The 24,799-nt window shown below is 45.2% G+C and overlaps 1 protein-coding gene across 7 annotated transcripts in view; it reads right to left on the bottom strand.

The window, feature by feature from the left end:
* VSTM4 (V-set and transmembrane domain containing 4) overlaps window positions 1–24,799 on the bottom strand; it is an 86,387-nt gene that overhangs the window by 37,138 nt on the left and 24,450 nt on the right. For 6 of the 7 annotated variants that reach the window (XR_012326534.1, XM_073793349.1, XM_033841904.2 and 3 more), the window contains exons 4-5: window positions 19,082–19,189; window positions 9,301–9,334 (exon numbers count right to left, since the gene is read on the bottom strand). Coding sequence is in view for 6 of the 7 variants with exons in the window: in XM_073793349.1 (XP_073649450.1) it covers window positions 9,301–9,334; window positions 19,082–19,189 (142 nt within the window). In the remaining variant the exon portion in view is untranslated. The remainder of the gene's footprint in view (window positions 1–9,300; window positions 9,335–19,081; window positions 19,190–24,799) is intronic. The other variant, XM_073793351.1, reaches the window with a different exon arrangement.

Here is a 24,799-nt window from a genome sequence, read left to right as displayed (position 1 = left end):
ACACCTATGCTAATGTGTGAGCCCTGGAGCCACGTGGCCTGGGCTGGCAGCCCTCGCGTTCTTCCTCTCACTGGCCAGGAGACCTCACCAACATCGACACTTTTTGTATTGGTTTCTCATCCATAGCATGGAGATAATCACAGCACCCACTCACGGGGTTGTTGTGAGGCGGGAAGAAGATGGTGTGTGTCCCATGCTTAGCACTGTGCCAGGGCACGGCATTTAATAACAGTGTGGCTCCGTTACTGTTATTACTATGATGACTGCCATCCCCTGGCATCTGGCCCTGCCACCAACTCCAGCCTCACCTCCCTGCTGCTCTGCCCTGAATCTCCAGGGTTCCTCACCTCCATGGACTAAATCCCTTCATCCGCTGTGCTTTTCTCTCCCCAGTTCTGTGTGCTGCCCTCCCCCAACCCTCTTCTCCTGTAATGCTCTAACTCACCCTTCAAGACTTGGCCTAGATTTCACCCCCAGGAAGCCTTCCCTACCACCCACAGACCCCTGGGACAGGGTTAGGAGCACTTCCTCTGGGTGTCCGTGACAGCTCCATGGGCATCCCACGGGTGCTGCCACGGTCTTGTTTCTCTGGGTCTCCCACTAGAGGCAGACCTCAGGGCATGGGATGTGTGTCATTTCATCCTTGTTCTATGGGCCTTACAAGCTTACAGAAGAATCAATCGTAAGTACTGACTGAATAATAACAGAACCATTTGCATAGAGCTCACCATTTACCTGTTGGAAGCACTTCATACAGACTAACTCATGAAATCCTCCCAACACACTATATGCTAGGACAATTATTGCCCTCATTTTATCAGAGAGGTTGAAAAATTAGCTAAAGGCACACAGCAATCAGTGGCAGAGCCCAGATGTGAACTGAGGCAGCCTGGCCACAGAATCTTTAACCATCACAGCAGATTGCCTTTCACAGAAGGAATAAATGTTTTATAACACTGCTACTATTCAATATTATACAAATGAAGCAAGTAGTTACATATCTTAGTTTTGAGCATGTATCTTCATATTCTCTTTGAAATCACATCTCTGCCTTCACTCTAAATCCTGAACAAATCAATTATTAAATCCCATACTTCGACTGTGGGAGTATGTTTAAAAATCTCTGATGGTTCAGAAAAGACTGAAAAATGCTTTAAACTAAGCTCATAAAGTACAGTAAAACTGTGTCTGTAATTTATCCAACATGTAAATAGTCTATGGCCCTGACTCTTTATCCTTGAGAAGGTGTGTGCGCCAGAAAACATGAAGAAAGCTTACACAGCTTCAGCTGTAACTGCATCAGCACAGGTGACACAATGTCCATTTTAATTGCTCCCATTTGCAAAAATTTAGTATCTCAAACCCATAAGAAGAGGTCAAGCAAAAGGTCAGGAAACATACTGGCTGCGAATCGCCTTTTAGGTGCCCCCGTCCACCCTCTTGACAATTTTCTTGTACTTGAAGAAAGGCACCTGAGTGCACTGAGGAGGTATCATGGTATGAAAGCACATTATAACTCTATGAAATTGGTGGCATTTCAACTAAAATCTGGTTTTCCAGGACTCTGGGGTACAGTTTCATACCTACCAGTTGAGCTGCTCTCAGGGCTGCTTTCCCCAGGGAGGGCACGCTTAAAATCTTGCAGAATCCTGAGACGCTCACTAAGGCCTGGGTCTCTGCTCCGGGAGACAGCACTCTGCCATCAGAAAGGAACTGTCCCCAGCCCCAAAGGTCAAGGCCGCCCCTCCCAGGAAACGGCAACTTCCGACTTCAAGGATGATACACATTCGAGATGAGACTTGTTTTCCTTCTGTTTGAGCTTCTCTCAATAAGTCATGGAATTCCCTAGAGTCCCCGGGTTCTGCCCCAGTCACTTGGCAAGGTCCCTGTCTCAGTGACCACAGCCTCAGCGCCAGCATGTGGCCTCTTCCTGAGGGTCCCTCCCCTGCCTGAGGGTTTCTGTTCCTGGCATCTTGTCCTGGTCCTGTGCTCTCTGCCCATTCTCCCTTAGGAGGAAGTGGTCAGAGGACAGAGAAGGACATTTGTCCCGATCACAGCTTGAGACTCCAGGGCCCGGCTGCCCACTGCCACAGCACAGATGAAGGAGCCAGGATCTGGGAGCCCTCTGGCACAACAGGGACGGAACAAACAAAAAAATGCCTGGGCTGCAGAGGCAGAGAACAATTCAGGTCAAGGCCAGTTAAAATGGCAAGGATTGACCAGTTCACAAGTGAGGCCCCGTGGCAGGGAATGGGCTGCACTAGGTCAAATCAGCATGAGGTTCTAATAGAAAGATGAATGCAAGTCAGAAGGGCACCCGCTACCAGGTTCATGGGGGCAGACCTGGCCCCTGCAGGGTCCTGGGGTGCAGTGGACTAGAAGAGGCAGGCTTTTCCAGAGGCATATCTGTGGGCTGACCCAACAGGAGATACGCCAACAGGGAGCGCTCAACTCAGGAGCCCAACCAGTTTCACTGACAGCACCAGCGGGTAGAGGGGGCAGCATTTAAGCGGGACTCTGTGGTCATCTCTGACCTCTGGCAGGCATCACAGGGCTGGGGGAGACCAAACTGTAATGCCCACCAGGCTGGGGTGACATCTTCGCTGTACTTCCAGCCTCAGCACCAGCTCTGAATAGGTGCAACTGAAGGGGAAGGCCAGGGAATGGAAGGAAGTGGAGCCCAAACTCCCGCACCGCTTGCTAAGAATGTAAGGCCAGATGCTAGACCACAGCATGCAGATCCTGAGAAACGCCGGCAGGCTGGTCCCTCCACAGCCTCTGATCACCTGAGCCATAACCTTCCCCCACACCTGAAATGCTGGCCCTCGGAGCCTTTTCGGGGCATATGCTTTAAAAAAGAAACAAACTGCTTTACTGAAGCATAATTTACTCCCCATAAAATTCACTGATCGTAAGTGTACAATTCAATAATTTTAGTAGATTTATGAAGTTGTGCAACCACCACCACAATACAGCTTTAGAACATCCCTGTCACCCCCCAAAACTATAAATAAATAGTTATTTATAGTTAATCCCTATTCAGCCCTAAGCAACTACTAATCTACTTTCTGACTCTATAAATTTCCCTTTTCAGGACATTTCAAATAAGTGGAATCACACAATATGTAATTTTTTGCATCTGGCTTAGTTGACTTAGTACAACGTTTTTGAGGTTCACCGCTGTGGTAGCATAGATCAGCAGTTTCTTACTTTTTATTATCAAATCGTATTCCAGTGAATGAACTACTAAATTTTGTTTATCCATTCACCAGTTGATGGATGTATTTAGATTGTTTCCAGCTTCTGGTGATTATGAATAAAGCAGCTATGAAAAGCTGCATGCATGTATTTGTGTGGACATATGTTTTCATTCTCCTGGGTAGATTCCTACCAGTGAAACTGCTGGGTCATATGGTTAAGTCTATGTTTAATGTTTTAAGAAATCACCAAACTGTTTCTCCAAAATGGCTACACCATTTTACATTCCCACCAGCAATGTACAGGGTTCCAGTTTCACCACAACATGGCCAACACTTGACATTGTCTGTCTTTCTACGATAGCCATTGTAGTGGGTGTTCAGTGGCACCACGTTTTGGTTTTATTCACACTTCTCTAATGACTAATCATATTGAACATATTTTCATGAACTTGCGAGCCATTTATGTATCTTCTTTAGGGAAATATCTATTCAAGTCTTTTTTGGCCATTTTTTTAAATTGAGGTATAGCTGCTGTACAATATTATGTAAGTTTCAGGTGTACAACATGGTGATTCACAATTTTTTTAAGGTTATACTCCATTTATAGTTATTATAAAATACTGGCTATATTCCCTGTGTTGCACCATATATCCTTGTACCTTATTTATTTTATACATAGGAATTTGTACCTCTTAATCCTCTTCCCTCTCCCCACTGGTAACTACCAGTTTGTTCTCTATATCTGTGAGTCTGTTCCTTTTTTATTATATTTACTGGTTTTTTAGATTCCACGTATAAGTGATATCACACAGTATTTGTCTTTCTCTGTCTGGCTTGTTTCACTTAGCATAATACCCTCCAAGTCCATCCATATTGCTGCAGATGGCAAAATTTCATTTTTTTTATGGCTGAGTAGTATTCCATTGTATATATATACCACATCTTCTTTATCCACTCATCTGTTGATGGACACTTAGGTTGTTTCCATATCTTGGCAATCATAAATAGTGCTGTTATGAACATAGGGGTGCATGTATCTTTTCAAATTAGTGTTTTTGTTTTTTTCGAATATATACCCAGGAGTGGAATTGCTGGGTCATGAGGTAGTTCTATTTTAGTTTTTTGAGAAACCTCCACACTGTTTTCCACAGTAGCTATCCGACTTACCTCCCCGCCAACAGTGTATGAGGGTTCCCTTCTCTCTACATCCTTGCCAACATTTGTTATTTGTGTTATTTTTGATTCTAGCCATTCTGACAGGTATGAGATGATATCTCATTGTGGATTAATTTGCATTTCTCTGATGATTAATGATGCTGAGCGTATTTTCATATGCCTGTTGGCCATCTGTATGTCTTCTTTATCCATTTTTAATTGTGTTATTTATCATGTTATTATTGAGTTGTAAGTGTTCTTTATATATTTTGTCCTAGCATCATTTGTTGAAAAGACTACGCTTTCCCAACTTTTTGGAAAGACTTTGTGAGGGGTTGGTATTCTTATTTTCCTTTAATACTTGGTATGCTTCACCAGTAAAGCAAGGCGGGCCTAGGCTTTTCGTGGCTGGAAACTTTTTAGCTAACAATTTAACTTCTGGACTTATTATAGGTTTATTCAGACTATAGCTTTCTTTTTCAATCAGTTTTGGAAATTTGTGTTTTTCTAGGAATTTTTCCATTTCATTTATGTTGTCTAATTTGTTAGAATAAACCTGAATTATCAGGATTATAACTTTTTAATTTTTGTAGGGTTTGTAGTGATTCCTTTTTCCTTTCCTAATTTTGGTAATTGGTTATTTTCTCTCTCTCTTTTTTATTTTCACGGACAGTCTAACTTAAGGTTTGGCAAGTCCATTGATCTTTTCAAAGAACAAACTTTTGGTTTCATTGATACTTCTTTGTGTGTGTGTGTGTGTGTTTTCCATGCCATTGATTTCTGTTCTAATCTCTATTATAACCTTTCTTCTGCTTACTTTGGATTTCACTTACCCTTCTTTTTCTAGTTTCTTATGGTGAAAGCTTCTATTGATTTTAGACCCTTCTTCTTGTCTGATATAGACATTTAAAGGCCATAAATTTTTCTCTAAGCACTACTTTTGCTGCATTCTATAAGTTTTGATATGCTGTGTTTTCATTTTTATTTAATTCAAAATATTTTCTAATTTTTCTTTTGATTTCTTCTTTGACCCACATATTATTTAAAAGTATGTTGTTTGAAATTCAAAACATTTAGGAATTTCCCAGATTTCTTTCTGTCACTAATTTCTATTTAATTCTGTTGTGGTCAGAGAACAGACTTCATAGGATTTCTTACATAAATAAAATATTAATTTTATAAAGATTTGTTTTATGGCCTAGCATATGGCCTATCCTGGAGAATGTGCCAAATAAACTTGAAAAGAATACATTATGCAGTCACTGGGTAAAGCATTCTTATTTGTCAGGTAAAACTGCTTCATCTTCTGTGTCCTGGTTGATTTTCTCTCTCAGTATTCTATCAATTATTGAGAGTGGAGCATTGAAGTTTCCAGCTATTACTCTAGAATAATTGAAAATTTTCATCTTTTAATTTTCTGTTTTTGCTTCATGTATGTTGAGGCTCTGCTGTTTGGTCCAATACAATGTGTTAAATTATCCTCATATGTTGATCTTTTATAATTATAAAACTTCTTTCTTTGTCTCTAGTAATATTTCTTGTCTTAAAGTATGTCTTATTAACTTAGCTACCACCTCTCTTATTGTTCCTACTTGCATGATGTATCTTTTTCTATCCTTTGGGTGCCCTCCACTCTCCTCTGCACATGCATGTTGTCTCAGCCAGAGATATGCTTGACCCAACTGTGACCCAAACCTCAGGCTAGCAGAACCACTGGGCCTCCCTGCTCAATACCGCTAAGACTGCCACTTCCACTGCCAACACTGCTGAACGTGGGCTTTGCACACTGCTCCAAGTCAAGTGAGCCCCCTTCTACCACAATAGAGAGGCTGATGGTCCTCCCAGCATTTCCTGCCATAAAAAAATCTCCTCACCAGCCAAGCTGGGAGGGGAGAATATCAGAGCTGCCCAAGGCCAAAACTCCACAGAGTACCACTGCTCCTCTCAGCAGTTTAGCAGTTTTTCAAGTAGGAAAGCCTCTCAGGTTAATATATACCTCTGGTCTTTCCAAAGTTCTAAAATGATTACTTTTGTCAATTTTGTTAAGATTTATAGTTGCTTTTTAGGGGAGAGGATTTGCTAATCCCCTCACTCAACCATACTCAGACATCTCTCCTGGGGACGTATACACATACATTTGCACTCACGAAGGCAGGGATTTCTGTCTCTTTACTTCACTGCTGCTTCCCAAGCTCCTAGAACAGTACCTGGTAGACGGTAAGCTCTCAATAAAATAACTTTGCATTTTGATATGAGTAATAGGATTTCTGAGGATCCCAAACTCAATAGCAGGAACACAAAGCAGTCCAGTATAGGGACTGTTGGGACTGTAAACAGGATCCCCCAGAGATATCAAATACAATTGTTAACTGAAACTTTAACAGAGGTAATTGGACGTTCACATACAGTCACAAGAAATAAAGCAGAGAGATCTTATGTACACGTTACCCATTTTTTCCCCGAAGGTTTCCTAAGAAACAGCTTTTTGTTTCATTGATTTTCTCTATCACATTGCTGTTTTCAATTTCATCAGTTCCTGCTTTGATCTTTATTATCTCCTTCCTTCTGTTTGCTTCAGGTTTATTTTGCTCTTTTCCTAATTTCCTGAGGTGAGACCTCAGAATGTTGATTGGAGGGCTTTCATCTCTTCTAATATAAGCGTTTAATACTATAAATTTCACTGTTAGCACAGCTTTAGCTGCATACCACATATTCTGTTACGTCTATTCTCATTTTTGGTCAATCCTATGTATTTTTTATTTCCTTCTAGACTTCCTCTTTGACCCATGGATTTTTTTTTAAGTGTGTTGTTTAATTTCCACATGGTTAGAGATTTTCTTGCTGTTGTTTTATTTCTGCTTTATGGTTTAATTCCACTGCAGTCAGAGAACACATTTTATATGATTTTTAATTATTTTAAATTTGTTGGGATTTGTTTTATAACCCAGGATTTGGTCTAAGACAAGCCATATCTTATGGTGAATGTTGCATGGGGGATGGAAAAACATGTGTTCTGCTGTTGGTGGTTGGCGTGTTTGATACATATCAATTTGGTCCTCTTGGGTGACTGTGTTGTTTAGGTCTTCAAAATCCTTGCTAATTCTCTATCTAGTTGGTCTATCTACTGCTGAGAGGGGATGTTGAAGTTGCCAATTATCATTGTGGACTTATCTATTTCTTCTTTCAGCTCTTTCAGTTTTTGATTTAGGCATTTTGTGGTTCTGCTATTTGATATGTACACATTTAGGATCTTTGTCTTCCTGGTGGATTGACCCTTTTATCATTATTTAATGTCCCTCTTTATCTCTAGTAAGTTTCTTTGCTCTGAAGTCTATTTTATCATGTATTAGTATGCCCACTCTTGAATTTTTTGGTAATGTTTGCACGGTATACCTTTTTCCATCCTTCTATTTCAATCTTCCTATGTCACTGTGTTTGAAATGAGTTCCTTGTAAAGAGCATATATTTAGGTCATTTTTTTTTTAATCCACTCTGTCAGCTTCTGTCATCTGATGTATTTAAACCACTTACATTTAAGATAAATAGTATGTCAGCAATTAAGTCTGCCATTTTATTATTTGCTTTCTGTCTGTTTTCTGCGGTTCTCATCCCTCTGTTTCTTTGTTACTTGAACATATTTTAGGATTTTATCTTTATTATTCTATACTGTTTTTGAATGTACTTTTCATAATCCTTTAATAATTGCTTTGAGCATTGCAATACACACATGTGACACCACAGCCCACTGGTAAAAATGTTCTATCACTTGAAGTAAAGTGTGGAAATCTCATTTCTATTTAGGTCACTTACCCTCCTCATTTTTACATATCATAATGCTCTTCTTGAGTATCAGATGGTTTTATAATTTTTTGTTTCAATCATCAAATATTACTTTTTAAACTCATGAAGAAAAGAATAGTCTACTTATGCACCCATATTTCTGCTCTTTCAATTCTTCCTTCTTCTTTCCTAATGCATCACGATATTTCCTTTTATTTCAAGAATTTCTTTTAGCCATTCTTTTAAAGTAGGCCTGATAGTGAAACTAAAAATTCTTTTCGTTTCCCTTCATCTGAGAATGTCTTTATATCCCCTTCATTCCTACAGGATAGTTTTGCTGAATATAGAATTTGTGGGTGACATTTCTTTCCTTGCAGTATTTGAAAAACGGGCTGCTTCTTTCTGCCCTCCAGGGATTCAGATGAAATATGCACTGTCATTCAAATTCGTGTTTCCCTGTAGGTAATGCATTGTTTCTCTCTGGTTGCTTTTAACATATTTCTCTTTGCCTTTGTCTTTCATCATTTTCTTCTTACTACCTTTCAGAGTCCTCCTTTGTCTGTCTCTTATATTATTTCCAGAATTGATAGTTGTGCTTATTAGCAGGGAAGAGCAGAGAGAAATTGATCTAATCCATCCTGTCTGGACCAGAAGTCTCAAAATTTTAAATACTATGAGTTTGCAATATCTACCATAACTCCATAACTATTGTTACCTGTGAGGTGTGTCCCATCAGCTAAAAGGCTAGCATCTTAGCACATGTATCACTAATGGACGCATTCTGTAGAGTAGGACATAGGACAAGCAGGCGTTGGTGGAAGGGGATCAGGAGTGTTTGTGGTCAAAAGGCATCAAAGTGGTTCAGTCCACCTGCCAGCTCCTTCCTAAACAGGGGAACAGTCATTCAAGGGCAGGTGTCAAGCCTCCTCCAGCATGTATGTTGGGCCAGCCTGAGCCACATGTTTGCTGGTCCCTCTCAGGGTGACAGTCAGAACATGAAATCTGGAAACATGCAAGTGCATGCAGAACACACATTTTAGGCCAATTTTTGAACTAATATGCAGACGTTAAGGTAAAGATATGAATTTAACCATTTTTTGGTAATATCAAAAGAAAGTAAAATAGCAAAGAGTTTTACTTGAAAACAAGAAGAAAATATTCCTACCTGTTCTGAGGGCATTTCACCAAATAGTGTCTCACTGTGAAAGGAAAAAGAAATAGAAGATGGTAAATAAATGCTACTTTAGATATATATTCTCCAGGAATTCCTAGGAAATGTAGGTGGCCAGGTATTGCACAAACGTTGGCACAAACCACCCCTCAGGGCTATTATACTTCTCTTTGGGTGAGTACAGCAGAGTCATGGCAAGGACACCACAGTGACTTGATACTGTTCCATACCTGGATCAAGCCAGGCATGAAGCCATACACCTCAGGCTTCCTGGTTACATAACCCCCCAAATTCATTTTTTTTGCCAAGCCAGGTTGAATTGGGTTCTAACCTAGAGTTATAGAGTCACCCAACTTCTGAGCTCTGCCTTAGCCATGAGAAAGCCTTCCTGGGGCAACTTTTCTCCACTTAGGCGCTCCTGTCTATAAAATGGGTTTTAATTCTCTGATCAAAGCTCTTCCAGGACTAAGAGGAGGTCCTGGGAAAAAAAACAGCCTTTTTTTTTTTTTTTTTTTTGCAATGACATCCTCCATAGTAGGTCTCCTTCAGAAAAACCATGTTCTAGCTACAGAGGAAAAATAAGAATACCTAGGCAGTTATCCTAAAAAGTGTCCACTCTAAGCTCATCGTTGAGTTCACCTCAAATAGAAGTAAAGCTGAAACAGCCACAGGGCCCTGGAGTTGTGTAGTAGAGTGCTACATCAATGGCCCCAATGAATCACACATTAATATATCCACATCCTTGTGTAACTCCCTCCCACACGGACTCTGAGCTTGGCCACATGATGTGCTTTGGCCAGTGAAATATTAGCCAATGAGTCACAAGCAGAAGCATAAAAGGCCCTGTGCTCTGAGGTTTGTGAGCTCTCTCTCTCTCTTTCTCTCTCTCGCTCTCTCTCTCTCTCTCTCTCTCTCTCATTGCAGGGAACTCTTCTGCTATCACATGAAGAAGCCTGGCTAGCCTACTGGAAGATGACACCACATGAAACAGACACAAGTCATCCCAGCTGAGGCGCCGAAGGAGCCAGGCCCCAGCTGACCCACTAGCAGGCTGCAGCTGCATGAGTGATCCAGCTGAGGCCAGAAGAACCGCTCAGCTGAGCCCAGGTCAACTTGCTGACCTGCAGAATTGTGAGCAAATAAAACAGTTGTTGTTTCAAGCTCCTACACTTGAAGTGATCTGTGATGCAAGTGACCAATGCAGGCTCCAAACCAGAATGACAGAATCAGCTTTGGAGGGGTTTTTTTGGTTTGTCTTGTCCAACCCCCTAATAGTATCTGAACTCTTTCTGCATTCCATTTACTTAATACCTACTATATGCTGGATCATTTATAGATGCAATAATAATAAAACCATAGTTCATACTTCCTGAACACTTCATATGTTCCTGGCACTATTCTAAGCTTATTATATAGATCAGTGGTCTTTAGTCTGGGGTTTGCGTACCCCTGGGCACCCTTAGGAAGAATAGTTTTAAGGACATCTGTTTCTGGATCCTCACCTTCCATGGTATTCTTTACTTAGAATTCATTCCCCTGGAACTTGCCTGAGGTCTGGGTGTATTCCTTTCCCTCCCTCCCTGTTACATCACCCTTTCTACTTCATAAAATCAAGGCATACCTCTTACCCATCCTGACTTGTACTACAGAGACCTGTCCTAGGGGTAAAAGCCAGTGGGCATATCAATGGCCCCAATGAATCAATAAATGATTTAAAATATTGGTGTCAGTGTTGAGAAAGCAATGACTGGGCAAATAAACTTTTCACTAGAGGAAAGCGTTCCAATATTTTGCTTTCAACAAGGATTGAAATATGACCGAATCCAGTCCTCAGCTGGTAGAGTATTAAAATCATTTTCGATGATAGATCATTGTGACTTTTGACATAAAACTCAGAAGCAATTTAAAGTACTGAGTGGTATAAGGAAACTTCATCCATTCCTGCTTCTTTTTATATTGAACGAGGTATTTCAGAGGTAACATCTCTTAAAAATATAGGAATAGAAGTGATGCTGAATTCTATTACAAATTCATACAAGAATATAGGAAGTAAAAATAAAAATCCATTTCAATAAATATACATTTCCATTAAAATTTTACTTCTTATGATTATTTATCTAAACTTGTATTTATGTGGTTTTGATTAATTTTATATTCATTTCTAAATCTTTACTAATTGTGCAGTATTTACTGATAACTCAATCCAGGAAAAAAATTTAGCACCTAAAGACTTGTGGAATAAGGAAATTTTTAAAATCTTAATTTAAATTTTTATACACATACTATTTTACAGAGAAATATAATCAGTAATCAACAAAGAACTTTCAAAACAAAAATGTAAGAAAATAGGATAAAATTTTGTGGGGGAAGTGGATTGAAGATAAAAATTCAAAGAGAAGAAGGGACAATATAAAATTTCTAACGGCTAACGTTTGTTTTGGAGTCTTTTTAAATCAACAGATGTAGTTAAATTCATGATACTTAGATGTAAAGGAAAGATTTAACCATTTCTTTTTTTTTTTTTTTTTTGCGGTACACAGCCCTCTCACTGTCGTGGCCTCTCCCATTGCGGAGTACAGGCTCTGGACGCACAGGCTCAGCGGCCACCGCTCACGGGCCTAGCCGCTCTGCGGCATGTGGGATCCTCCCGGACCGGGGCACGAACCCGTGTCCCCTGCATTGGCAGGCGGACTCTCAACCACTGCGCCACCAGGGAAGCCCCAACCATTTCTTTTTAAGATGTCAATATTTGCCTTGGAAATTACATCCTTTACAACAATTTATATTTATGATGAAAAAGTTTAGATGTCAAAAATAAAAAACGTTCAATGATGCAAAAATTTTTTAATGATTTTAGGGGCTATGCAAACAAAAATGTTTGAAGACCACAACTTTGTACTCTAATTCAATCTTCACAATAACTTTGTCATCATACCTATTTTACACTAGAGGACACTGAGGCACAGAGAGGTTAACGGCCTTGCCCAAGGTCACACAGCTAATATTATGGGCTGAGCTGTACCCCCTCCCAAATTTATATGTTGAAGCCCTAAAGGCCAATACCTCAAAATATGACTGCATTTGGAGATAGGGCCTTTAAAGGAGTGAGTAAGTTAAAATGAGGTCATTAGGGTGGGCTGGTGTCCTTATAAGAAGAGATTAGGGATACAGACATGCACAGAGGGAAAACCATGTGAAGACACAGGGAGACAATGGCCACCTACAAGCTTTGCTATGGCAGCCCGAGGAAACTAACACACCTGTGAAGGGACAAAACTGGGCAGCCTGACTCCAGAGCCCTCTTGTAACTACTCCACACCATTCTCAGAGGAACTGGGCGGCTGGTATTAGGGCTCCTACAGATGAAAAAAGTAGTGTCCAGGATAAACAGCTGGTCTCCTATCCCAGGGCTGGAGCAGGGCAGAATCGGGACTGGGCCCTAGAGAACCCCATGCTCTGACCTGTTTGGGAAAGTCCGGTCCAGGGGCAGTAAGGCGGGTAGCCTGCAGATCAGGAAGCCAGGGAGCAGGAGAGCAGCTGCGGGGCTCCTTAGTAATTGGCCATGGGGGCGGGGGACTAACTCAGAAGGGCCAGGAGCCTGGCGAGGAGAGTCGGTGCCAGGCACAGGCCATGCACCTCGGCCAGCACTTGCCAACTGAAGCTTATGAGGTCTCAGCCCAGTGAATGCAGGGCTGATGTCCCTTTAATGAAGAGGGACAGCCCAGGGGCCAAAAGTGATCCTGGGCACCAAGGGGAAGAATTATGGGCATCTGAGAAATAGACCTTGCCTGGAATCTCCCTTAAATATGCATAGCATAATCACTGCTGATTACATAACTGTGTCACCTGTCTTAGCTAGGGGTTCCCAGAAGCAGAGCCTGTAAGACAGGGATTCAAGTGCAGAGTCTATGTGGGAGGTGATCCTAAGAAACCCACTGGAGAGTGGGGAAGTGAGACCAGGAAAAGAAGAAAAGCAATGAAGGGTAATTCTGGAGCCAGTCTCCACCACAGGCCACAGCCTGGCACCCAGGGCACTTGACCCAAAGGCTCCCGGCTCCACGCAAGGCAACCAACCTGCAGAGAAATGAAAACTCGGGACACGGTGTTCTTTAAGTGGTGACTTGTGGTCTTCAGGACTTTGAGGACTCTAAAAGAAAGGGCTGTTTTTCTCACCTCTTCTGATAGGAAGACATCTGTGAGCACGAGGTCCTGAGCCACCATTCCTCTGCCTTGTAGCCTAGGGCCACGCTGCACCCAGAGGCCACCGCATGGCCAAACCTCCCAGATGACATGTCCAGGCCGGAGGCCATCGATGCCACCTGGGACTGTCCCTGTCACCACTACCTACCCCACTATGGTTAATCTGGGGTGGAGGCAGCCATGCCCCCCATCCTATCACGCTCTGTAGCAGTGTTAGGGTCTCTGAGGTACGGCTGACCTTCCCCCTCATTGCCCCCCAACTTGCCTGCACCTTCTTCAGAACCCCAGGCCTTGCAGAGACTCTGAGATAGGTCCTGTGGATATTCCTGCTCCATTCACAGAGCATTCTGCACGCACGGTGAGCACAGTGGCATCCCCTGCACAGGGCCCGGTGCATTTGCACGGTGCTCTCCCAGCATCCTCCCGCCCCAGCACAGGCAGGCGCCCTGCAGCCTGGAAAAGCACCATCTGCGTCTCTCTGGAGGGAGGGTCAGGACTGGGATGCCCTCTTCCTACCCCAGCCGTTTCCTCTGCGCAGCAGGGTGCTCCCGCCACGCCAAGCTCAAGGACCAGCCCCTCCAGGAAGCAGCCCTGCCTTGACCACGTTTCCAGGCCGGCACAGTTACAAGGACAGGTAAAGCCGTCTCCCTCAGTCACCAGGTGGAAAGCGGAGGGGGAGAACCAAGTTTTCTACCTCCTGTTGTCTTGGTACAAAGAGCATTTTAGGGCCACAGCCGTTCAGTGAAACCACCAGTGCATAAAGTTCTCTATCTAGAGTCATGCTGTCCTGTATGGTAGTCGTGAGCTAGGGTGGCTATCAAGTACGGGAAATGTAACTGGTCCAGAATACGATGTGCTGGAACTGTGAAATCTTAGGGGCTCAGGATGTGTATTTGGGGCCTGAGAAGACCTGCTAGATTTCAGCCTTCATATGAAAAAAGGAATGTAAAATATCTCTTTCAGAATCTTTATGATGATGCTTGTTGAAATGGTATTTCAGATATATTGGGTTTAATAAAATGGATTAAAATTAATGTCACCTGTTATCTTTTTACTTTTTAAATGTGACTACTAAAAAAAAAAATTGTCCAACTACATGCACAGCCCACCTTGCATTTCTACTCGGGACAGTGCACAGGGGGGGTGTATCTGCCCTAGTCGTCGGGAGGGCTGAGCCACCGTCACCATGACTACAATGGAGGGATGCCACCCGGAGAGGTGGAGCACACACAGAAGAAGGTGGCCCCTGGAGCTGCCCAGGCCCAGGACTGGCAGAGTAACTTTTATCCCCATTTCACAGTGAGGACACCTGGGGCTCAGGACATTTATTTGGGGCCTGAGAAGACCTGCTTTACAAGTAAAGGAGCTTGAATCCAGGCCCTAGGTCCAGCGCTCTATTCACGAAGCTACTGGGGAGGCTTCCGAGAACCCACTCGGGGAGACGGGCTCCCTTCTGATGGGGCAGTGGGCCCAGGAGAGCTCACCGAGCCTTCCCACACGCTCTGATGACCAAGCCTGTGTCTCAGAAGTGTTGGAGGGGAGAGCTAATGCTGGGGTGTCCCAGTGTCCAAGCGTCTCTGATGCCAGGCTGGTGAGCCCTTCATCCTCCCCAAGATCCCAGGGACACCTTGTCCACAGCCACCCCATTCTGTAACTGGCAGCCTCCTCCCTCCACTAAGCGGGGCTGTGAGTGGGAGGCAGCGCCCCAGCTCTCTCTTTCTTGTACTTCTGGGAGAAAAGATCACAGGCCCTTCGATCCCATCACCACGGGTAAGCAAGTAGAGAGCCAGTATGCGGCAGGCAGATGTAGGTGCCTAGCAAGCCGTGGGGAGCCTGGCTTTGGAGCCAGGGTTTTAGCACATCGAGTGCAAGCTAAACGCAGTCGTGACAAACGTGAGAGCCGAGACAAAGGGGCTAGACCCCTCTCCCTCTGGCTGCGTGTGCCTTCAAAGCCGTCCTTTTAAAAGCTCAAACATGGAAGGCTGAGGGATTGTTGGGGCCACACCAAAGCAGCAGGTATGGACTCATTCCGGAAGAAGCAAAGGCCTTTGAAACCAGTGTGCTTGAAAATCCACTAGAGTAACGCCACCAGGATTGGTGCATTCCAGGGTGACTCAGAGCTGCAGAGGCCCTGGGATGAAGCTCCGGGCACCCCGGCACTCACAAAGATTAGGGATGGAGACCCACAGCTCAGAGGAAAGTAGAAAGTAGGTCACACGTGGTGCAATTAACTCCAGCTCTATGAACAATGAGCGCCCTAGGAGGACAGGGTGAGGGCAGGGCAGCAGGAAGGTGAGAGAGAAGGGGACTGGCCCTCAGGTCCCCTGGCTTCCAGGATGGGGTGTGTGTATCTCAGGGGCCCAGCGGGAGATCACAGCAGGAGCAGACAGCTGCTCTGACATCCTCCTTTCAGACAGATCTTGCCGAGCAGGCGGGAGAGCGGGTGCCAGGCTGTCCTCTGCTTCCTACGTGTGTGTGAGGAGCCTGCAAACCTGCGTGCTCTGTGGCTCCCACGCAGGCAGGAGGATGCAGAAGGACCAACAAACACACACTTGCACAGGAAACCCAGAAAATGTCTATATAACAAGGGGGTCTGGGCCTGATTTGATTTTTGTGCATCCAGGGAGCACAGTTTATCTATGAGTTTCATTTCAAGATAGTAATGGGATCATTTCAAAATATTCATTGTAAAGAGAAGCGCTGAGTAGGCTAGAGTGAAAAAGAACTGGTTCTAAGGCCTTGCTACTCAGAGTGAGGCCTCCCATCATCAGGGTGGCACTGCCTGCACTTCTCATTAGAAATGCAGACTGTCAGGCCTGCCCTTACGCTCTGAATCAGAATCTGCATTGGAGCAGGTTCTCAGGTGAGCAGTCTGTTCCTGAAGGTTTGGGCAGTGCTGTTCTAAGCCTCGCAGGTCCAGGTGAGGGCTAACGCCAGGCCTAACATGCACAGTCCTGCCAGGGATACAGGATGCCAGCCTGCGGGCAGCGGTTGTACCAGATGGACGCCAAGCCCCCGAGGAGCTGCGGGAGCCGTGAACTGCTGTCTGGGGAGGACCTAAGCAACAACCGCATTGAAGGCTGAAGGAAAATTCCTCGGCAACGTCAGCCCCCAGATGGCTGAGGTTTTCTTAAACAGAAACACGGAGGCTGAGGATCGGGCTGGGCTTGGGCTCTGCCACTCCCTTGTTTCAGGACTTGATCAAGCTCCCCAGCTGTGTCCTCTGTCAAATGGGAGCAATATGGGCTGTCACTCGGGCTGGTGGTGAGGACTCATGAGAACGTGGAGGGGCCAGCAAGGGGTCTGGCCCACAGCAGGTGCTCAGGCAAAGCTCTTGACAGCTCACAGGGCTTCAGACGCTGTGCACAGGCACACACGAGGCCATCTGGAGCCCACTCCCGGGGGCACGAGGGCAGCTAAGATCTGGGTTCTCAGTGGCTCTGTGGGAAGCCAGGAGCTTATGTCCCAGTCTGCCTTGTTGGCTTTGGAGGAGAAGGACTTCTCCTGAACTGCCTACGTTACTTTGTTTTCCTGCTCCTCCCCACGGCCTAAGAGGGCCTGCACTCCAGGCAGATTTCTCTATCATGCCCCTGAGCCCAGGCAGAGGTGCCTTTTGAGCAAAACGGGCTTGGAGACTGCCAGTGTGGCATGAAAACTCCAACAGCTGGGAACAAAGCAGCTGGGAAACAAAGCCATTTGCCCACCATTTGTTGAGCAGCTGTCATGAGCCGAATTCCAAGGAGAATGGGTCAGATGCATGGTCCCTGTCTTACACACCATCCTCCTGGAGGGAGGCAAATACATTTGCACGTGTGCAACATGTGCCACGAGTTCATCAAAGCCATCAAGCCTTTGGAACAGGAGAAAAGCTCGGGCACCGTGGATGAGGTATGCGCAGGCGTGGAGGGAGGCTCTCAGAGTGCAGCACAGACACACAGAGCACGGTGCGCAGGGCACGGGCTGTGGAAGGAGGACCTGGCTAGAGCTCTGGCTCTGCCTCCAGTGCTGCATGGCTCTGCGCACCCGTCCAGCTCCCCATCCCTTCTCTCCACCCTGCTCGGGCCCTGGAGGCTGACCTCTGTGCACGTCCTCTGGCTTCCAGTCTGGGTGGCAGGACCAAAGGAAAGCAGCCGTGGGACACCTGAGGGTAGGGGGCAGGGAGGGGCTGAGGAAGGTAGGCTCCTGGCTCCCTCCCTGCCGCGGCCTGGTTTGGCATTGCCTGAGTCCCTCTTCTAAGGCTCTTATTGGTGACAATTCTCCCACAGCTGCAGCTCTCAAAAGTTCCAGAAACCTCTTCTCCCCTTGTCCCCTAAGCTCCCCCGGGTGCTGGTCCCTGAATGCCTTTCTCTCCCTCCCTCCCAGATTCCTTTAGCCCTGACTGCACCTCTGGGGAGAGTCCCCTCTGGCAACTCTGCTCAGTTTCCCTGTTTAATTGTCTCCCTAAGCCATGACCACCAAATGTAATACTTCCCAGCTTTATGACCTTGGGCTAATAGTAATAATTATTATATATAACTATAACCATAGTCATCATAAATGCAGGACACTTACAAGGAGCTGGAATGGGTAAAGGGTTTTATTTGTGGGGTTTTTTTTTTTCAACTTAATCCTCACAACAATCCTGTGAGACTGGTATACTGGTATTTTCCCCATTATTTAGAGGGAGAAGGTGAGGCACGGCAGGTAAGTCATCAGCTGGTAGGTGAAGAGTCGCCATTTGAACCAGAGTTATTCTAATTCCAGAGCCCAGCTCTTACCCAGATCATCTCTGGGAGCTGCAGGGTCCCCATCCGTTTCAGAAATTCTGAAGTCGGGGTGCACAGGGAGGGTATTTCAGAGGAAACAGGAGCTGGTGGAAATGCGACCTGGAGGTTTGGTGAGAGGCGGGAACTAGAGAGAGAAAGCAGGCAGCATTCACAGGGAGATAAGAGTCAGAGTCATGAGAACTGTAATCACTAAGGAAGAAAGAGTAAAGCAAGAAGGGGCTAAGGACAGAACCCAGGGGACAGGGACACCAACAAGAAAGGAGACGGAAGGAAGGGAACACTCAGACTGGACAGGAAGAGAAGGGAAGGGGTGCCTTTCCAGTCCCATCTGCCTGCCAGGCGCAGTGTCAGGTACTGCAATTAAATTATGAACACACAACAACATTCATTCTAAGGAAGGTGGTGTCCATCCCATGTCATTGAATAAATGAGGAAACCAAAGTTCAGAGTGGTTAAGGAACGTGTCAAAAACTCAGTCTTAAGCGGCAGAGCCAGAATCAAACCCAGGGTCATCTGACTCCACAGCCTCTTCTGGGAAGGAAGAGAGAGGTAAGGGCCCTCAAAAACCACCGAAGGAAGGGATTTGAGAAAAGGGGGTACTGAAATGACGTCAACAGTGGCCACAGTTGATTTTAGCAGAGGCTAAGGCAGACACATCTCCTCACTCACGCTGCTTACCAGTCACAGGTCAATAATCCCCGACTCAGGGTGCATCTTTCAACAAAAGTGATACTTTGCCCGACATCCTCCGCCTGTCTGTGGTTTGGCTGTGCTCCCACGCCACACATGACTCTTATCTGTTCTCTTACCTCTGGATTTCCTCTTGCTAAACACAGACTGCCAGATGATGGTCAGAGTGAAGAGCAGAACGCTGAGAATCCCCACACAGCACACGAGCACAGCGTACACGTAGAGGTCTGGAAGGCAGGGACACGCAGGTGATTGCCAGGACAGGCCACACCACGGGAGACGCTCCAAATAGAAAAAACTTCACACGTTATCAACACTCAACTCAAAATGAACCACAAGCCCAAATGTAAAAGAGACACAAGAAAACTTCTGGGAAAAACATAGAAGAAAAATCTTTGAGATCTAGGACTGAGCAAAGAACTTTTAGCCTTGACACCGAAAGCACCATCCATATAAGGAAAACTTGATAAATTAGAAAAATTAGATTTCCTCAAAATTTAAAACTTTGCTCTGTAAATACCCATATGAAGAATGAGATATCCCATATATTGGGATAATATCTGTCAGAACAGCCAAAATAAAAACTAGGACAATACCAAATGCTGACAAAGATACAGGTGAGACATTGCTGGTGAGAATGTAAGACGGTGCGGCCGCTCTGGAAAAACAGCTTCTTAAAAGATACACCTACGACTATCACGCAACTCACCAACTGCTCCCTGGGGCATCTGTCCAGAGAAATGAAAACTTAAGTTCACACGAAAACCTGTACGTGTATGTTTGTAGCAATTTTATTCATAATAACCCAAAACTGGAAACAGCCCAGATGTCCTTCAGCGTGTGAATGGGTAAACAAACTGTGGTCCATCCACACCATGAAACACTTCTCAGCAACAGAAGGGAATGAACTATTGCACAAAGCATTATATTGAGTGGAAAAAAAAATCCCCCCAAATTACATACTGTATGATTTTATTTATACAACGTTTTTGGAACGACAAAATGATAGAAATGGAGAACAGATTAGTGGTTGCCAGGGGTTAAGGAGGGAACAGATGGGAGAAAAATGAGTCTTGCTATCAGGGACCCTTGTAGTGATGGGAATGTTCTGTATCTCGGCTATATCAATGTCAATATCCTGGTTGCAATGCTATACTACAGTTTTGTAAGATGACACCATTGGGAGAAATTGGATAAAAGGGTACCAACTGGTACAAGGAATCTCTCTGCATTACTTATTAGAAATATATGTTAATCTACAATTATCTCAAAATAAGTTTGTTTTACGTTCCAATGATTCAATCATGTTCATGTGTATCTTAGTTTAGGCTGCTATAACAAAATACCATAGACTGGGTGACTTAGACGACAAACATTTATATCTCACAGTTCTAGAGACTAGGAAGTCCAAGATCAAGGCACTGGCAGGTGCAGTGTCTGGTAAGGACTCTATTCCTGGTTTGGAGACGTCTTCTCTTGGTATCCTCACGTGGAGGAGAACAGAGAGCAAGCAAGCAAGCTCTCAAGGATCCCTTCTTATAAGGACACTAATCCCATTCATGAGGGCTCCACGCTCATTACCTAATCACCTCCCAAAGGCCCTACCTCCTGATACCATCACATTAGGGGTTAGGATTTCAACATATGAATTTTAGGGGACACGAACATTCAGACCATAACAATATACATCCATTTCTTAAACTCCAGGGATCAACTTTGTCACCGATCTGATTGATACGATGCCCAAAGTGCTCAGAAAGCAAAAGGGAAGCTAGAATCATTATTTTAATCTTCTATGAAGCAAAAGCCTGCAGATATTTGAACTTAGAAAATGTTTGAACTTAGCAAAAATGTTTCTCTGCTGACAAATTTCTTTAGCCAACAGACATATTCAGTCTGCTCTTAGGTACAAGAAATATAATGATGAACATCCAAAGGTCTTCTCGTCAAGAAATCAGAGGGCTGCATGGTACCTGAACCATAGAAATACGTGTCCAGAACCAGAAACACGCAGAAGAGGGACCCATCCCGGTTGGGGCGGTGGGAAGGGGCTTCCCAGAGGACTGGACCTCTGGTGAGTTGTAGTTAAAATAACACAGACAGTGCAAAAATACAGAGAGAGAATAAAGATAGAGAGAGAAAAAAAGTCATCAGCCATCCATCACTTTGAGTTAACTACTGCTGTACTTTATGATGTATACATATAATTTTTAAATTAAGAGCCTACTGTTTTATATCTTTTTATTTAAATTTCATTTTCTCATTATGCTCTCTGCAAAAAGTGATTTTAATTTTGAAAACTATGATAAAAGTTTGTGGTATTAATACATCATCATGAGAGACTTAATATCTTATCACTGGCTACTCAAAGTGTTCCAAACGTCCCTATAATAAATGATTCTATGATAAGTATTCACAACCTTAAACCTTAATGAGTCTCTCACACTGTGTTCTCAAGATTAAAGTTCCTAGAAGTGGAATTACTGAGTCAGCAAGAATGCACTCGGGACCTAGAGAAGCAGCTGATTAAGTGCTTAAGCTGAAAAAGCAAGCAGTAAGCCTACTAGGGTGGCTGGCTTCCGCGGCGAGCCTGGAGAAGCAGGTAAGGCTATATGGTCAAGGAGAGGGAAGGAGGGGGAATGGGATGGAATCAGACATCTTGGGTTCCCCTGGGAGGCCCGGGGATGTCCCTGCCCCTGGAGTGCCTCCCTTGGTCTCAGGTTCAGCCAGCATATTCACTCAAGCTAGTTAAACTAAGTAGAAAACACAATAGGACAAGGTTGCAGGTGAAGGGAGCACTTGCACTAATATTTAGGGAACACGGTAGGTGGGTGGGAACGAGAAAGAGTGTCCTACAAAGAGAGCAGGAGCCAGGAGCCAGTCACAGGAGCCGAGGAGGACCCAGTGAGAGTTCTAGAAGCCAAGAGAGTAGAATGCTGTAAGAAAGATTCTCTAACAGCATCACGTGCTACTGGAAAACCCCCACTGGGATTTCCCACTAGGAAGCTACTGGAAAAGTCCTGGAGGAAAGCCCTTTCAGTGTGATGGGAGGGACAAAGCCAGGTTACAGGGGTCGAGGAGCTCCATGGGGTATGAGGAGACTACACAGAAATAGAGAAAACTCTCCCCTGTAACTGAGATCAAAACTGCCTTTCTAAATAGATGCCTGTGTCTCGGATGTGTGGGTCTTGAAACTTAATACAGTAGAGAACTCTGCAAGTGCTCAGTTAGGAGACAGGCTTGGGCCTCCATTTAAACAACATGAAATTCCAAGGGACAGAGCAGAGGTCACAGACTGGGACTCAGGACAGGATACAGGACAGGACAGAACACGGAGAACATAAGGCTAGTCCTGGATTTACACACTGTTGAGCAAACTATTCTGGGAACAGGACTGCAGAGCCATTTCTGGCACCAGCGGCTGGGAAACAATGTGGTCACAGTGCCAGGCAGACAGAACGGGGGCTGGTGGGCGCAGCATCTGCCTCAAAAGGGTTCCAGAGATTCGGGCCCCGGGACCAAAAGGCAACAGCGATTTGGCTTCAGTCTTGGGATGGAGAGAAGAACTATCTTCCTAAAGTTTCTGCACTGCTGGAGCGAAGCGACCTAACCCACAAGCTCCCCTCTTCATCAGAACTCTTTCTTTGGTTGCAGGAACCAAAGTGGGAACAAGGTCGCAGCGAGACTCTCCCACGAGTGTCCCCAGAAGCATGCTGCAGACATCTGTGGCCCACTCTCAGGCAGGAGGCGAGGGGCACCAGGAGGCCCACACGATGGTTTCAGATCACAGCCTCCTCAACGCGCACAGAGGGGGCTCGCCACGGGGAGCCGCAGCTGCAGTCATAAAACATCTGGCCTGTCTGGAAGGTTCAGCTACGCTGCCAAGCACACAGGCCCTCCAGTCTGTGGACACCGGCCAGCAGGCACCAGCCGGCCGCACGTGGGTCCCCACAGGCCTAGGATGGATCATGCCTGCTCTATTGTATTCTTGAAGCCACAAGAACAGTAAAAAGTGTCACCTTGTAGGAGGAGGAAAAACTCAAGAAGAACACCTGAGTTTCCCTGGATTGGGCAGCAGCCACTACCCCAAGGTGCTGACTTTTTCCTCTGTTCCAATCATTCCTTTGCTGCACAAAGGCAATCTCCCTGCTGTATCTACTCAGAATGCTAAAACCACCTCCCCTTTCTCTGAAAACAAAGGTTAAACCCTGAGTCATTTGAGCCGGGGTCACAAACTCCCAACACTCCAGGGATACATTTTGCCAGCAGGCTAGAGCCAAGCTCTGCCCCGGGGACACAGGCAGCCACAGTGCAGCTCCAGACATCGTTCTCAGGCTGGAATACTGGCCCAACGTTGCCCTATCTTCCGTCTTTTCCTTTACCTTTCATGTAAACACCTCTCTAATTATAAATGTGGGCCAGAGGTTTTCAAACTCAGACCCATCCAAACAATGCTTGTCTGGAGGCTGAATCCAAACCTTCAGGTTCAAATTGAACAAAACATCTGCACTTAACCAAATCTGGGTTTAGCTTTTAAAATACCACAGAACACTGAACACTCAAAATAATTCTAAAAATCTTGTTATATTCTCCAAATTCACTTGCAGTTTCGTCTTCTGCCATTGGACTTCCAAAGACATTGCTTCGTTGGACTCAACTGCAAGCCGCCATGCAGAAAGTTATCTCCCTGCTGCCCCCGGCCCGGGGCCTCCCTGAAGCAGATGGTTGGGCCGGCAGGCTGGAGCGATGTGCACGTGGCAGGGAGGCCAAGACAAGGTGCACAACGTCTGCATGCCAGCTCCCACCCTCCCAGAAAGCCAGGCCACACCAGGCAGAGCGGTCCCCGCTCTGCATACCTCTTGCCCGGCAACCCTGAGGCCGGCTGGAGTATTCAGAGCTGCTTTGAAACCCAGTGACCCCAGCATTCCTCAGCACAGGGAAGGAACCCAACTCCCCCCAGACCACTAAATCCAGAAGGTCAATGTCCATCCTCTACATTGCCAGGGCAACGACAAATACCTAGATCACAGTTATGTTGAGAAAACCTCGTACTTCTACTAATTTTTTTATCCAGCCGGTGATAACATCTTGCTCGGGGAGAAATACCTGAGCAATAGCCTTGAAGGATTTTAACTCACTCCAGCGTCTCACCAAGAGAACTGACAATGCTTTTTTTTGTGTGCTGCAGGCAAACGGCCAGGCCGAGCTAAGCCCCAGGAGGATGGATATCCGTCCTCAAGCCCTGCCGCAGCTCTCCCATCCAGGAACAAAAGGGCAAAGGCCTGGGATCAGGCGCTGGGGAATTTCAACTGTACCCCTGACCTCGCCAACGCTGTGGCTGGGTTAAAAAAGCAAAACCCATAGATGCTGCTGCCGCTGCTGCTGCTGAAATCACAGGGAAAGAGCACTTTGGACACAGCTGCTCTGAGGCAGGATACACAGTGAGAATTCCAATTCAGCCTTCCTAAAGGGACCCAATTCTCTGCGTTGAGAAGACAGTGCATGTTGGCCTACAGATTTTTTGTAGAGTTAGATCGAGAATAACCCTGATATTCTGTAGCTACACATGAATTTAAAAATATCATTAATTATACAAAGCGTTTTAGAGATGCTGATTGTGCCACAAGGCGTGTGTGGACTTTTAAATGCTACAATCCTGCCAAATATATAAAGTCTGGGGTTTTGTACCATAGCATTTTCAAACAGTTCTTGGATCGCTTGCACCAGAAACACCTCAAGCCCTGATGAAGTGCAAATTCTTTTATCTCTTCCTAAATATAATAATCAGATTCTTGGTAGGGGGTGGGGCAGGGTGGGGGGGCAGCCCAGAGTCTGGG

Source organism: Tursiops truncatus, chromosome 16 (genome assembly GCF_011762595.2).
Source record: "Tursiops truncatus isolate mTurTru1 chromosome 16, mTurTru1.mat.Y, whole genome shotgun sequence".
Lineage (NCBI taxonomy): Eukaryota > Metazoa > Chordata > Mammalia > Artiodactyla > Delphinidae > Tursiops > Tursiops truncatus.
This window is presented reverse-complemented; position numbering and strand designations above follow the sequence as displayed.